General features: G+C 39.8%; 1 protein-coding gene across 3 annotated transcripts in view; it reads right to left on the minus strand.

Annotated features, from left to right (window-relative positions):
* Positions 1 to 2,306: 2,306 nt before the first annotated feature.
* The window catches only part of brdt (bromodomain, testis-specific), a 28,936-nt gene continuing 15,052 nt past the window's right edge, over positions 2,307 to 16,190 (minus strand). Inside the window, exons 12-21 of one of the 3 annotated variants that reach the window (XM_062997313.1) lie at positions 13,295 to 13,426; positions 9,524 to 9,585; positions 9,284 to 9,389; positions 7,947 to 8,264; positions 7,562 to 7,662; positions 5,896 to 6,001; positions 5,732 to 5,799; positions 5,179 to 5,372; positions 4,076 to 4,274; positions 2,307 to 2,422 (exon numbers count right to left, since the gene is read on the minus strand). In XM_062997313.1, the coding sequence (XP_062853383.1) occupies positions 2,354 to 2,422; positions 4,076 to 4,274; positions 5,179 to 5,372; positions 5,732 to 5,799; positions 5,896 to 6,001; positions 7,562 to 7,662; positions 7,947 to 8,264; positions 9,284 to 9,389; positions 9,524 to 9,585; positions 13,295 to 13,426 (1,355 nt within the window). In that variant the 3' untranslated portion in view covers positions 2,307 to 2,353. The remainder of the gene's footprint in view (positions 2,423 to 4,075; positions 4,275 to 5,178; positions 5,373 to 5,731; positions 5,800 to 5,895; positions 6,002 to 7,561; positions 7,663 to 7,946; positions 8,265 to 9,283; positions 9,390 to 9,523; positions 9,586 to 13,294; positions 13,427 to 16,190) is intronic. The other 2 variants (XM_062997314.1, XM_062997315.1) reach the window with 2 other exon arrangements.

The raw sequence follows: 16,190 nt of genomic DNA on the forward strand, positions 1-16,190 counted from the left end.
TTCATACAGGGTGGGAGCCAGAGCTGGGACCTCATAACTGATGCAATTACGACCTCTGCTGGCTGGTTGATGGTGCCTGCACAGAGTTGAGGACTCTCCATAAACAAAGCTGATCTGCATATTAACTCTCCTCGTGCAGGTGAAAAGATGCAGTCGACTACTGCACACGTGTCAGAGGGAGCGTGTGACAGTCTCGCTCTCCTCAATCAGGGGTGGAGATCAGCATCAGTAGAGAGGAAGTCTAATGCAATCTGGTAACTGGGTGAGGATTGGGAGGATAATTGGGGGGAAAACTAAATTTTCCTTCTGCAACATTCAACAGATAAAACTTAATTTAAAGCAAAATCTAGTTCTGCAGAACAGTTTAGAATTACAAATCCTTATTCTCTTTGGGAGGGGGTTGAGTATCTTTCGATTGTAAGCGTACATAGAAAGTGCAGAAGTATCACCGTTGCTAAGCAACACATAAGCGCAGGATTCAGCTGAAGGTCGCAGTTCAGCATAACACCTGCGACAGAGATGCTCAAGGTCATGAAAAGGATTTTGTGTACAGGACTGTGTATTGCTCTTGAATTGAGACGAATGTAGTACAGCGCTGCTTCAGATGTTTTATTTACCCGTGTTTTCATTTCAGTAATAATGAAATGTGCTATTTTGGAGAAAAGCAAAATAAAATTTTATAGATCAGTGTTTTTAGCATAATCTACGAAGATCATCTAATTTTAAGTGTATGAAGTGGAACTTAATAGCCTTAACATTAAATCATAAATGAAGATTGCATATGTACAGTATGTGCTGAGCAAGAGCATCATCTCACCTCATCTCATCTACTAATGTAAATACATTTTGCTTCTGTATTTATTCCCAGAAAAGGTAACTGGCAAATCACACAAGTGCAACTCAGTTGTTTTCACACAATCTTACTATTCCAGGGTGCAAAACACGGAAACATTTACTTACTTCTTCACACCCAGGGGCAAGTTAGAGTAGCCAATTCCCCGTCTGCATGTACTCGAGTGTGGAAAGAAACCAGAAAGAGTGGAAGCAAAAATCAAACCCAGAACCTCAGCAGGCATGTTGCTATACAGCACCGATTCCTCTGGATGCACCTCCATGTTGTTTTTTAATAAAAAGACATACACTATAAAGCCAAAAGTATTTGGACACATGACTGAGCTTGTTGGACAACACATTTCAAGAACAACTTCACTTTGAAGAAGGCTTCTCACAAGACACAAGGGTGCTCAAGTGGCACAACATGCTATTACTGTAACCCATGAATTGTCTGTGGGAATTTGTGCCCATTTAATAAAAAAAGCATTTGTATAGCTGGGCACTGATGCTGGTCAAGAAAGCCACAATTAATTTTCCAGTTCATTCCATAGCTGTTCAGTGGTGTAAGGTCAGGGCTCTGTACAGGAGTTTCTTCAAACTCGGCCTTTCTTCTTCTCTTTATAGAGCTTGCTTTGTGCACAGGGGCACGGTCATGGTGGAACAGGAAAATATCTTCCCTAACCTGTTGCTGCAAAATTGAGAGCATATAATTCCTTAAGATTACCTGTTTGCAGTTGTTGTGGCTGAATGAATAATTAATATAAATACTTGGCACAATAACAGCCAGTAATGTCAGCAAGTATACTCGACACAATTCTATGAAGCAATGCAATCTGTGCAGACTTTCTGTTGCTTAGTCGTTATGTTAAAAAAAAAATCATACAGTGAATCATACAGAGAACAATACTGCATCATTTTATTATCTGATGATTGATCTATTTATGTGAAGAAAAAAAAACCCATCATAAATTAATGTCACTTATAAAGCCAAGCGACCAGATTCAGTTAAGAATGTGGCAAATTACAATGTTTGCTTCATTTATGTACTGTTCTTTTTTGACCAGTACATGACTATGAAGTTGAACCAACTTCTGCTACAGTTCTGTCTTCCAGTGCTATAAAGCCAGCTTCATCTCAAATGTACGAGACACAGTGAGAGAAATATACAACCAATATTTGACATACAGAATGAATAAGTAGACAGCACATAAGTAAGAAATCCTGAGAATTTAATGTAGTCACTGTTTCCTTGCAATAACTAACCTTCACAAACTGGCAAGTTGGTCCAGATACATCAAAACAGGTAACCAGACAAATTCCTCTTCTCAAAGAAAAATCCACCAAAATTACACACTGTACAGTATTTATTATTTATTTTACAACATCCACAGAAGTATTAATGTGCAAAAGTGATGTGAGATCATCAGCGGTGAAATACTAGAACCGGTTTCAGTCACAGAGGAGACACTGAACAGATTGCTTTTGATTTTTAATCAAAATGTAGCATTTTATCTTGGTCTTAGTCCAGGTTCTTCTCAAAGGTAGCCATGATATCCCTCTGCCTGGTCATGTCAATGATTGAGGACATCTTCAAAAAAAAAAAAGAAAGCAATGAAACCTTAGTTTTAGGTCCAGTACAGTCACAGCAGAGGCAACAAGTTTGAGGCTGCTAGTTTGTTTGTTTGTTTATTAGGATTTTAACGTCATGTTTTACACTTTGGTTACATTCATGACAGGAACGGTAGTTACTTATTACACACAAGGTTCATCAGTTCACAAGGTTATATCGAACACAGTCCTGGACAATTTAGTATCTCCAATTAACCTCACTTGCATGTCTTTGGACTGTGGGAGGAAACCGGAGCACCCGGAGGAAACCCACACAGACACGGGGAGAACATACAAACTCCACACAGAAAAGGACCCGGACCGCCCCACCTGGGGATCGAACCCAGGACCTTCTTGCTGTGAGGCGACAGTGCTACCCGCCCCGAGGCTGCTAGTAAAAAGGCTTCTATTTTGCATTTTCACATCACAAATCAAAATCTGCATTAAAATGCGAGTGAATCAATAAATCTTCCAAAATGTACTAGAATTTCGAGATTTCTTAGCATTTGGAGGTTCATATTTATAATGGGTGCACAATGGCCACAAAACTTTAAATGAGCTTCTGAGGTGTGAATCAAATCCACCTGCTCAAAGTCACTTAAGCTCGTGCTTCAATAACAAGGACCTGACGTCTGAAAATGAGTCACAGTATTCGGTGCTACTACAATGGTTTGTAATATTCATCATAACATTTTCACTAGTGCTTTCAGACTTTTGGCCTCACGTTGTATTTCTGTTGTATTGAAGTGAGGTGGTGCCCTGGTGAGACCTTAAGATCAAACACAAATGTGTCTCTGTCTGGCTCTATTGGCAATAAAATAAAAGGAATATACATTTTTTGAAAAATAATCTAATCAGTCACACAAACAAATCAGTTTAATTATTAACACAGATTAATCATTTTAAATATCATCTTAATGTTTTACTACCACTTTATCCTGGTCAGGGTCTCGTTGGGTACGACTTTCACAAGGCACAATGCAGTAACACGCCATGGACAGGGTGCCAGCCCATCGCAGTGCCCCCCTAGACATAACTCATCATGTGGGCATGCAGAGTGGCTGATAGCACCACTGGGTATTCGAACCGTGCATCCCACCTGCAGTGGGCGAGCATCATTTACTGATGCGCCAATCGAGTGCTCAGAAATGTTTTATTAATTCATTAATGTATTATTAAAAACATTACTGTTTTCTCCTGATTTGTTACTTTGCACCACCCTATTAATTCATTTCCAATCCTAACTCCTCCACTCCAGGCACAACACCAATCCTGGCTGATGAGGGCATAAACAAGGACATGCCTTCTTTAATGTGTGTGAATTTTTTTCCCTTGCTAGTGATGGATTCTTGCGGAGGAACACACTATTCTCTGTGTGTTCCTCCAGCACTCACCTGTGTGTGTTTTATAACCCCATACTGGGTTGACCCACTTGTGTAGATTTCACATATATAACTGACCCCCGCAGACATACAGTCTGACAATGTTGGCAGTAAGTGACTGTGATGGATCGGCACCTTATCCAGACTGTATGCCTAGCGTACACCCTTGTATAGGTTTCAGACCCCCCACAAGCAGATATTGAAAATGAATAAATAAATGTACAAGATTGAAACCCTTAAATTGCACTCACAGCTTCCCGTCTTCGTCTCTCCTGCTCTCTTTTTCTTGCCAACTCTCTCTCACGGTCCAGGGCACATGAGGTAGAAGTAGAAGGCTCTGATGTTTTAGGTTGGTCCAGGATGGCAGCCATCAGAGGAAGTTCTGCACACTCTGACTCGGTTCTGGAGGCCTGGATCTCTGGATTGGCCTTGGTGAGCTGCTGCGTCAGGCTGTGAAACATTAAAAATCTACACAGTCAGTGCTTTTATACAGTTCTGCTGAACCTGCTGTTACGCCACGGTGAGCTGCAGGAGGGACCAAAGTGTGGAAGTGAACACAAAGCTGACAGGAACTGGTGATTGGGGGTCTCATCTGAAGTTTAATTTTCTTTTAAAAAGATATTGAACAACCTAGAACTAAAGATGTAAATTTGTATTTTAAAAAGGTCAGTACATATTTAGTTACAATGTTAATTAATTAATTGTTTAATATGTTAAAATGCCCCAAAATTCCTAAAAAAAAGACTTAGGAGCCTCTCTGTACCTTTACCTTCATGCAAATTAGAAACATCCCTTGCCACCCCATTACTCCTGCATCACTCAGAGAAAATTGTACATAGGCCATGCCTTCTATACTGAGGTTACACCTTTCCCACTGGGACTGATAGGTACAGAGGTCATGCCCTTTTGACTGGGACTGACAGGTACAGGGGTCATACCCTCCCAAATGGGACCAAAGATAAAAAGGTCATGCCTTCCACCTTGGGGCAGACAGGAACAGAGGTCATGCCCTCCCGAATAAGATCTACAGCGGTCTTTACTGGGACTGACAGGTATAGAGGTCATGCCCTTCTGACTGGGACTGACAGGTACATACTGGGACTTCTGAATACAGATGTAACACCTCTTGTATGCTGCCTTCACATTTTGAGCATTTGGTGCTTTCTTTACAGCATAGCTGTCCGTGGTGTTTAAACCACTTCCTGCTGGCTCTTCCACTGAGCTTAAAATTAAGATGATATCAACAGTTGATCTGACTGACTTTTGTATGAAATGCATGTTGGTTTAAAACCAAAAAGCTCTGACAACAGTCAGCATTTGTAACCATTACTAAGCCTGAGCCATTTCACCCCACCTGGTCTTATCTGTGGCACTTATTTCTCTGACTGTCTCCAGCTGGAGCTTACGAGCCCTTTCTCGCTCCTCCTTCTCCATAGCAGCCTTCCGAAACTGCTGGAAACTCTCCTTGGATGACCGGATGGTGCAGGGGGTGAGAGTAGCCATCTTGCCCAGACTCGTCCATGAGTCTGCATGCTTCAAAACGATTTCCTGTGGATGTAGAAATGCAAAGGTTTCTGTAGAGTATAACAAACATCGTGTGTTTTGGTAGGCACCTGGCTGGCTGATAGCAGAGCTGAGATACAAACTTAGCCCTGGTAAGTCAGTATGTTTACCGCTGTGCTACCATAGCGCCTTAATTGTTTTTTTCATATTTTTGAACATATTTTGATGCCTCAGCAGGTGTGTGCAGTCAACATATTTTTTATTATATTAAATAATAAACATACTAAAATCAATGCATCAGTGCCTTTTCCCTGAAGGCTAAAAATGATGAGTGAATGAAGTTTACACACATGTTTAATCATGTCATAGAGCTATAACAGTATTAAAATTAAAATTTAAGGTACCGTTTTGGCAGTGCTGGGTTTGTGGTCTTGGCTGGATTTGCATAGTTCTGCATCTGTGGGTTTAGTGCCTGTGTAAAAAAAACATACAAGTAAAGGCAACACTTTATAAAAGTTCAGTTATGAATGAGGGTCAAAAGATGACGTCTTTGGGTAAAAATACTGACCAGGCATTTTGTGCAGCTGAGCAGAGGCATTTCCTGGGTCACCGTTATCCTCCCTTAGATGTCCCAGTTGGCTGGACAGCACAGGACATTGCTCCAGGGGGAAAAGCTGAATGAGGTAAATGAATCGACCTTCATCTTAAAATCATTACATAGAACACCACAGGTGGATGAGAGACACATCAAACATAAACAGCATCAGCAATAGTGGTCACAAGTGGGATCTCAGTGTTAGGGACAGAACCTCTCAAAACTACCTCAGCAAAGAAACATCCTCAATTAAATGAGAGCATCAGGAACCCAGCTAAACAAATACTGTACATATTAAGCATCACCAACTTCAGTGGTCTCAAAGCAACATCAGTGACACTAAAACAGAAGGTAATTTTTTGAAAAAGCCTCAAACATTTTATTATTTTATCCTGAGCAGAAATATGTCTGGATTGCTAGATATAATCCAGGAGCCACATGAAAAAAAAACTGGTCTGCCATGAATGAGCAGTTGAAACATGTCTGTTCACAGTCAGGTAAGCCTGACAATGCCATGGGCTTACAGGTTGCCATGCAAAAATGAAGCCTTTATCACCTGCTTTTCACTGTTTAAAAAAAAATCTCAGAATAGCTGTAATATGCCAACAAGTCCTACAATCAAATGTAGCTAAAAAGAAAGTTCTACTGCCAAGTCAAAGAAGCTTTTAAAGTTTTTGCTAATTGTTTAAACGACTGTTCAACTGTTCTTTTAAGAGGGTGCAGTCCAATTACCCACACTTATATGGGCACTGAGATGTCACTAGTTGTAGTTCTTCATAATCATTAAGAAGAATTCAAAAGCCGTGCAGCAAAGTTAAATGCCTGTAAAAACGTAAAATTTAAATGTGTGTTGTGGAAATGATTGCCCTCCCATGATGGATTGGGCAGTTGTAGCCTAGTGGTTAAGGAACTGGACTAGTAACCAAAAGGTCGCTGGTTCAAGTGCCACCACTGCCGGATCCTTGACCCTTAACCCTCAATTGCGTAGATAATATACTATCACAGTACTGTAAGTCTCTTTGGATAAAAGCGTCTGCTAAATGCTGAAAAATGTAAGAAGTATCATGTCCAGTGTGTGTTACTGCATAACACTCAGTGATTTCAGGGAAACTGGACTCACAGCAACCCTGATAAAGTGGTGGTAAAATATAAAAATAACTCCTTATTGGACACATCATTTCAAAATCATGCCATGACCCTGGAACAGGGTTGTATTGTGCCACAAGATTTTGTGGGTCTGTGCAGATGTGTGCTATAGGTAAAGTCTGGATCTGATTTTGGACAAGAAGGTTTGACTTAAACTGACATTATAATTAATTTGCTTATTTATTTCTTATATATTATAAATAAGTTGCTTAGTGTAGTTGAGGTCTGGGCCCTGTGTAGGCCACTGGACTTTTCCACAACAATTCAGTCCGATCATAACATCATGGACCAGACCTGGACCTTTACTAAACTAGTGCCTAAAAGTTGGAAGCATACATATTTATATAATTCATTTTATGAACATTTTAGTAAGGAGTGTGGCTGAAACCAAAACCTTAATAATTACGATGAATTCCCACATACATTTGGCCATATTGCAAGTACATGTCCCATATATTTAGCCAACCAGATTATAATAACGGATGATCTTTACCTCATGCTTGGTGATGGAATGATGTCTTGCACCAGTTGTGGCTGGATTTAAAGACGGCAGTCCCGGAGGAGAAGACAATGGAGAGAGGAGAGCAGGGATACCTAACCAGTAACAAAAACTTCCATTATGAATGTAAATGAATATCCTGAGCAAACAGCGGGGTGTGATTGAATGCAGCAGTGTGATGCAGCCAGAAGTTAAAACACACACAACGACAACACATACAACCAGACATAAGAAACAAGATGCTCAGTTACGTAATGGAATCAAAGCAGCGCATGCAAAGCTAATCGGTCTCGTGGGTTCAGCGTTTGAGGGCCACATGAGGACAAGGAGAGGGGAACAAAGCCAGTGAAAAAGACGGCGATTCGGCAAGACTTCTTACCTGCCTGCTGAGGACGGGTGTGTACAGGATCTGATGGTGTTGACCCTGGGGAATTGTGCGTAGATGATGGCGCTACAAAACTCTGGGGCTTATTGGGTGAGGCAGACACAGGTGAGTCAGTAGTAGGTACTGCTTTAATTAGGGAAATAAGAGGAGAGACGGTGGTGTCCAGGGCTATAGGGGCCAATGGAGGAAAGGAGCCTTGTTCTGGGGGTGAATTCATATTTAGCAAGGTCATATTGCTTTCCTGGACCAGAGGCATTGGTTTGGGATTAGGTCTTGAAGGCTGAGGAGACACTTGGCTTTGCAAGGCTGGGGCTGAAGGTGTGGTGGAGGTTGAACAAAAAGAGAAATGATGTTACTGTGAAATCAGTCAGTTTCAAACAAGGTTTCATGTGCAAGGACCCTTTGAACTGTCATCATGGCACTGATTATATAAACGGATGAGACATGTGTCAGTAATCAATGATACAATGCGGTGCATTAAGGGTGGTAGAGTAGTTGGTAAACTGTGTGGGTTTAATCCTTACTTAAATTGATTGTATGGCTTTCCCCGGCAGGAAGGAGGGATTGGCAACTATATGTGATCACTATATTTATTCTTTATAAATCATAAAAAAAATACATACTTCAACCCTGTAATGTAGGCGATGCACAAGAACCTGGGTCCTGTGGACCTGGGTTTGTTTTTCAGCTCTGGTTACCATCTGTAGGAAGTTTTGCACAGACCATCCATGACTATCCATGAATATCCATATCCATGTCTGGCTACCTCATTTTCTTCCACAAACATGCAGAAGACAATTTGGTTGCCCCTAAAAGTAAGTGAATGACTAAATGTGGGAGGGTTTGGTCCTTGGCTCTGGTTACTGTCCTCCCACAAACATGCAGAAGATAAATAATGCAGAAAATAAGAAGATAATTTGATTTTAGGAGTAAGTGTCTAATCTGCAGCCACTTTTTATCACCAAACAGTGTTGGCTTACTTAACAGATCCATATAAGTCCCATGTGGAAGAGGTTGGACACTTTAAATAGGATCACTAGCCTTAAACATTTGGGAGCAGCTGTGCAAAAGTGTAATTGACATTTGTAAACAATGATGGACAAATGTTACACCAACATTTTATTATTTCTATAATACATTTATATTACAGTATGACAAACCCCATCATTTTCAGTTTTCTTTTTAATATTGGCAGCTACATACATGCAGTGCAGTTCCATACCAAATGCCTTCAGCATTAAATCCCAAGTGAGCATTACCATTTCCCATCTAAACAAACAAACACTATACAGTTACTAATAACCACACTATACAGGTGCTGTGAGACTTACTTGGTCGAGATGTGACCTCAGCAGATGATATGACAGTCTGCTGTATCCGTGCAGACAGGCCTTTAGAGAGCTGCTTCATCTCAAGAGAGATGCTCTTCTTCAAAGCCTGATCATGGAAGGAGGGGAACAATGTGGCTTTGTTTCACACTGTTGTGAGAAGTGAAATGCCCCATGCACTAATACAAAAAACCCCATCCAGTTCCCATCGCTACAGGCCAATATCAATGCAGTTCTCTTTACCTTGTATTTAACTTTGTTGCCATGACCAGGGACTTTGTTTTTCTTCTTCTTAGGTTTCTGTTCTGCAAGACATTCATAATGCACACCGTGGTCAACCTGAACAGATGGAAGGCCCGAGCACAAACCCCACATAGTCCTTACACACTCCTCCTGTCTGTCTATAGCAGGACTGGATGATCATAACTAACCCTGCATCCACACTGGCAGAAACACAATGAAACAATATGGCTGATTTTTTATTGTTAATATTAAACGAGTCACGCTCATTGTTGGCTGACACATGCTTGCTGCTATAAGTGACAGAGAAAAAACACATTATCCCACCAAGAAACACTGTGACTCATTGGTTCCAATCAAACAAATGGGGGTGGGCTTGTATAATAGACTGCTGCACCACCCAAGCACCTTAATTTCAAAGAAGTTCCCAATAAACAGGCGGCAATGTGTTATGAATATGAACTGCCATATTCTAGTTACATACAGAAATATTCTTAAGAGGTAATATATTAATACCGTACAATTATTACATTATTATTACATCTTCAGTATGCATTTAACAGAATGTTTTCCAAAAAATTTAACCCTCTTACAAGTCTTAAACAGAAGGAACTGGCTAATGAATACATTGTATATTCATATAACGAAAGGCAGTATTTTTAATTTCATTTATATTTACTTGTATTATATACAGTATGTTGGGAATCCTAATTATTCATTTTTCGCTGTTACCTATTTATTTATTTAAACATTGTTAAACTCATAGTATCTGAAGAACTGGTGGTTGAAGCCCCACTATTGCCAGGTTGCAACTGTTGGACCCTTAAGCCTTAATTGTTTGGATTGTATGCTGTCAAAATTGTAAGTTGTTTTGGATAAAAGCGTTGGCTAAACAATATAAAAATAATTGAAAATACAAAGTCACATTTCCCTAATAGAAACACTGCAATGTTGAACTACTTGCTTTTTGTCTGCTTACATTAAATTGGCAACACTTTCTTTTTCGTTCTATTTTCACTTTTAAATTGTTAACCAGTCCCATATAAAATAATTTACAGCCAATCATTACCAAGTGTAATTACACAGTACTTACCATAATGGTTAGTTCAGGAATATTTCTGGTTTTTAAAGTCATGAATGTGTTTTAGTTTTTTTTTAGGCTTTTAATTCTTAACTTGAAGTTTAACTAAGGCCATATTCAAAAAACAAAACTGCAGCAGTAAAAGTATAGCCAGGGTTTTAACACAGACATAACTGTCCATGTCTGAAGGGAAGGAGGGGCTGGTGGCTAAACAGCCTGGCCACTGAGGGGTGCACCTGTCAGTGCGTTATAAGTGCTGGTCCCAAGCACAGACAAAATGAGGTCCAATAAAGCTACACATCCATTTGTGTTACCTATCATTCATTCAGGATGAAGAACTTGTACGCCTACAGGTCTCAGGTGAGTTTGATACACTAATTAACTCTTGCACTCGGGTTAACCAATAAGGTAAAATATTAAGAGAGAAAATATTAAGCTTACATTCTAGTCATTGCCTATGCCCACCCACTGAGTCTACGGCATAAATTCCTGCATAAATTCCATGTCCTGTGAAGGTGAGAATGCCATTCATTTCATCCCAAGATCAGAGCAAATAAAACTCTCTAGAACTCCCAGCTCCTAATAGCTACAACACTGTTGAGAAATGTATTTAAAATTACCTGCCATAAGGATGAAAATTTTTGTGCCCACTAAAGTAAAGATTTCTAGCTTAAGACATTTAAACTGAAGATTCAGTGTGAGATGACTAACAACCTATAACTCATTTTATTTGCTTGGGAGAACTAATTATTTTCACTGAGCATCTTCTGGATAAAAAAAAAAAAAAAATTCACACACCTAAAATCTTTTAGTCCCGAGTGTGCATGCTGGAAATGTGTGAGTAACGTGACCAGGTGGAAATGTGATGGTGAGTGAAGGTTATTTGTGAAAGCAACAAGTGATGACAGAAAGTAAAACAAAAACACACCAATACTCGCAGAATGTACAGAAGTCCTCTAGGAAAGTGAGCTTTATTTGAACCTGTGTGTCAAACACCAAGTGAGCTTTATACCCGTTCCAGTGACGTACCTATACACGGCTACAAAAATAACACAGAACATGTTGCTCTCTCCTACTAAAAAGCTTGGTTTGGTCCGACCACACCCATGGCAACTCATTTACAATTATTTGGTTAATATCTCACATGCAATATTAGGCTGAATGTTCAGACAACCTAAAGATTCTTCTTTAACATGTTCAGCTTTACAAAACATTTACCATATATACAAACAACTAGTGCAACACCACACTCGGTTGGAACTTACAGCACAGAGTTTTAAACCAGGACCAGCTAGACCGCTCCATGTAAACAGCACTAACCTTACACTGTTTATACTTTCTTCCCCCTCTTGGTATTTTGAACGTTACCTAATTTTAGGGTTAGATGACAGGACTGTTACAAATATATACACACCGATCAGCCATAACATTAAAACCACCTCCTGGTTTGTACACACACTGTCCATTTTATCAGCTCCACTTACCACATAGAAGCACTTTGTAGTTCTACAATTACTGACTGTAGTCCATCTGTTTCTCTACATACTTTTTAGCCCCCTTTCATGCTGTTCTTCAATGGTCAGGACCACCACAGAGCAGGTATTATTTGGGTGGTGGAACATTCTCAGCACTGCAGTGACACTCACATGGTGGTGGTGTGTTAGTGTGTGTTGTGCTGGTATGAGTGGATCAGACACAGCAATGCTGAAAGAGGGCTAACAAGCATGCAGAGAAACATATGGACTACAGTCAGTAATTGTAGAACTACAAAGTGCTTCTATATGGTAAGTGGAGCTGATAAAATGGACAGTGAGTGTAGAAACAAGGAGGTGATTTTAATAATATGCTTGATTGGTGTATGTATTTTAAATAGTTATTATATCAATTATTATATTATATAATAATGTAACATAAGACTACATTTTTATGATTGGGTACTTGGGTGGCGCAGTGGCAAATTGCGCTAACCCACTACCGCTGGGATCCAGGCTTTGAATCCCCAGTCGTGCTATCGGCCGGTTGGGCATCTACATGCACACATGAACGTCTGTGACTGAGAAGGGGATGGCAGAGGCCATGTGATGGATTGGTCTTACTAAAATGCACCAGTGATCCCAAAGAAGCTGGACTCACCAAGACCCCGATCAGGACAAAGTTTGGCACTACAACAATAAGGAGTAAAGTGCAACAACTTGACACACCAACAGGCCTCAGGTTAGGAATTAAACAAGTCATGGGTGCTAGCTGGCCTCATTTCAAACTACAGCGCTGTTGTAGCAAATGCCAATGTACATAAATAAGTGATGATAAAACATAAAAAATAAACAAATATTTAAAAGAAATTATAAGGTGCACCTGACAAAAACTAAAGAAAGAAATTGTGCTTTGTAACAAAACTGATTTGTTTAGACTGAAGAGAAAAAGTGCACAAAATATACAAACTTTACACCCATATAAGAAACATCTAAGTTGTTCCAGTAGGTGTTATGGTTTCATTAATAAGGAAAAAGTGTCCAAGCAAAGAAAATATATTTATTTTTTGGTTTTCTCTCTCCTTTTATTTATTTTTCCCAGTGAACCTAACAGTGTAGGGTGGGGCAGGGTGTGGGACATTTCACCTTGACTACAGAGAGGGTTGAACAGGTAAAAAAGGTGGGAAAGGAGGAAGAGAGTGCTTATAGAGATCAGCTAACCTGAGTCCGAGTCAGTGCTATCAGAAGAGCTAGAGTCAGAACTACTGCTGTCAGAGCTGGACGTGCTAACGCTGCTTTCACTGAGCCGAGAAGAGTGGGCCAGATCCTTGGGATCGGCTGCCATCGATTCACCTGCATGAGGGAGGGAAAGACACCAGAACATGATTTCATTCGCGCAAAAAACAGATTTCACGTTTCAGCTAAATTATGTTTTTAGTTTTTATCTTTTTATTAAGTTTATAAGGTGATACAACAGTTAAAAAAAAAAAGGTCTATGAAGACAGATCTAGGGACGAAAAAGAAACCATACATAGAAAAATTATATTACATATATACAGTATGTGTATATACATACCTATATACTGTACATACCTATAAACTTTCAACCTCCTCCCACCCCCACACCGCACTTTTGACACTATAATCTGCCCACCCCTTCCCATTTATCTCCTTCCCCTTTAACCCCCTCCCCTTTACCTACCACCACCCACCCTTTCCCACAGCCTGGCCTGGAATTATGCATGGTCATATTGAGCAGTGTAATGAAATAAGTAGATAAATAGTAAAAAAATTAATAAATAAAAATTAAAAATAATAAATAATAATAAAAAAAAAAATTTCTTTTCTATCCAGACCTCCCTATTCATTACACGTCAGGAACTAATTTGTCAATTTTCTCTTCAATAAAAATGAGGATGGGACCCCACGTTTTATAAAAAAGGTCCAAGGACCCTTTCAAGGAAAATCTTAGCTTCTCAAGCTTTATACAATTTAAAAGTTCCTGAAACCATCTATCAAACACTTAAAGTATGTTTTTGATCTGTTTTTTGATCTAAGATTTTTGAAACAGATAAGTGTGAATTTTAAATTCTATATGTTTTATCTATTCTGAATTAAACACTGCATATATATGTGATTTATACATGATCAGTTTTATTGTGTTTTAAATTGATGTCTAAAAAAATGTTTTTTTTTACACTTTTACAATTTTACACTTGCTGTTTTAAGTCAATGACTAGTTAATTGTAGGGATGTAACGATGCACCACAAGACAGCTAAAAATTGATTCACATGTGTAACAATGCAAATCAGTTTACATGTATAACGAATCAATATTCACTTTCAACAGCAGAGGGCACTGGCTCTATTCACCTCGCCTGACTGACGTCACTACAGGGTTGCCAGGTTCAGAATTTTCCAGCCAAATGTATTTATGTGAGAGTACTTTCTTTACTTGTACTATTCATTTATTTATTTATTTAATGTGCGATTTGTTTTAAAATTTCATTTCAGTTTTTTTTTTTTTAACACAAAAAGGGAAATGTGCAGCATTGTTTTGCATGGTTTGTACCTACCTCAAAAATAAAAGCACATTCATTATTTAGATAAATAAAAGATAATCACAAATACAATATAAAAAAAAAAAAGAAGAAATAATAAAAGGAAACTTTGTTATAATTTGTCTTCAATTTTATTTTGTTTAAAAAATCGTGAAAAAATCATATCGTGAACCCAGTATCGTGAATCGCATTGCATCGTGGGTAGAGTGTATCGTTACATCCCTAGATAATTGGTGACTTTAGGAGCTCTGGCTAGCACACCACTGCAGAGTCAACTCGAGAGTTAAAATCTCAGCAGACCTGCTGACCTAGCCAGGCGTTCACACAAACAAAACTGGCCGTGTTTGAGGGACGGAAGGTCGTACGGGGTCTTTTCTCACTGTGATATGCGATCTCGAGGACTGGTGGGTATTTACAGGGAGATTCACTCGAAAGAGGCCCCAAATATTCTGTAATAACTCTCGTTAGGACGAAGCAATCTGAACGAAACAACCCCTGATACGCTTGCTGATATGTTCAGGAACATCAGGAGCGTCGCATCAAAATGTGTCCGGCAGAAAACTGGGATCACTTTGTAACGACTGGTTAGCGTGGGTAAGCTCCCTTGGAGAGAGATTAATGGTGCTTAGCTACTTGCCCTGTCCTCTGAAGAAAATACACACAGGACACGACCAGTGCAGGGTAATGGAGAGTATTTATTATAGGAGCACCCACACTTCTATTCTATTGCTATCCTGGATTATGATGAGTGGAACAGTCAAGCTACAACCCGAGCTTATCACCATGCGTGCTTATCTATCGATGTCTGAATGCTCACTTACCCAATAATGCGCATGCTCATACCACTTAAAGGGACCGTTACAACTTCCAACATCGCATGTTGCAATTACACATACGGCAAGATATTGTAGCGACCCGCTGCTGTGGACGAGAAGGGGGCGGAGCTTTACCCAGAAGCACTTGCGGCTGTGGTATCAAGATCTACCGTGACCGTGTTGTTCAGCGCTGGAAATGGGCTGGCTACGTGGGAAATGCATTATCGGCTGTGTGAATGTGGTATGAATGTCTATGTGTGTGAATGGGTGTTTGTCCACATGTTCACAAAAAGAGCGATTTCCTATCCCATCCTCGACGCCGACGCTACAATATGTTGCATATTTTTTTGGTTTAGATCGTTTCATCCTAAAGGTAGTTGCTACAGAATGTTCGGGACCTCTTTCAAGTGAATCTCCCTGTAGTATAGTATACAGCAGCCTTTCTCACCCTGGGGTGCCATCTGGCTTCGTCAGGGGTGCCGTCAAAAATATTCTGATAATGACGGGTCGTTCGCGAACGATCCGATTCTATTGAACGGCTCTTTAAAATTAACAAAAGGAACCGAGTGGCGCCTCTGGGAGTCGCTATATAGATTTTTATTTCTGCGCAGTTCTTATCGGCTGTAATCCACACATTCAGCTTCACATCAGTGGAGGGAATCAAGCAGTCATAATAATAAGAGCTGTTTATTGTCGAAATTCAAATCCGAAAACGGAGAGCGACACACACACACAGAGTGA

This window comes from Trichomycterus rosablanca, chromosome 6 (assembly GCF_030014385.1).
Source record: "Trichomycterus rosablanca isolate fTriRos1 chromosome 6, fTriRos1.hap1, whole genome shotgun sequence".
Classification (NCBI taxonomy): domain Eukaryota; kingdom Metazoa; phylum Chordata; class Actinopteri; order Siluriformes; family Trichomycteridae; genus Trichomycterus; species Trichomycterus rosablanca.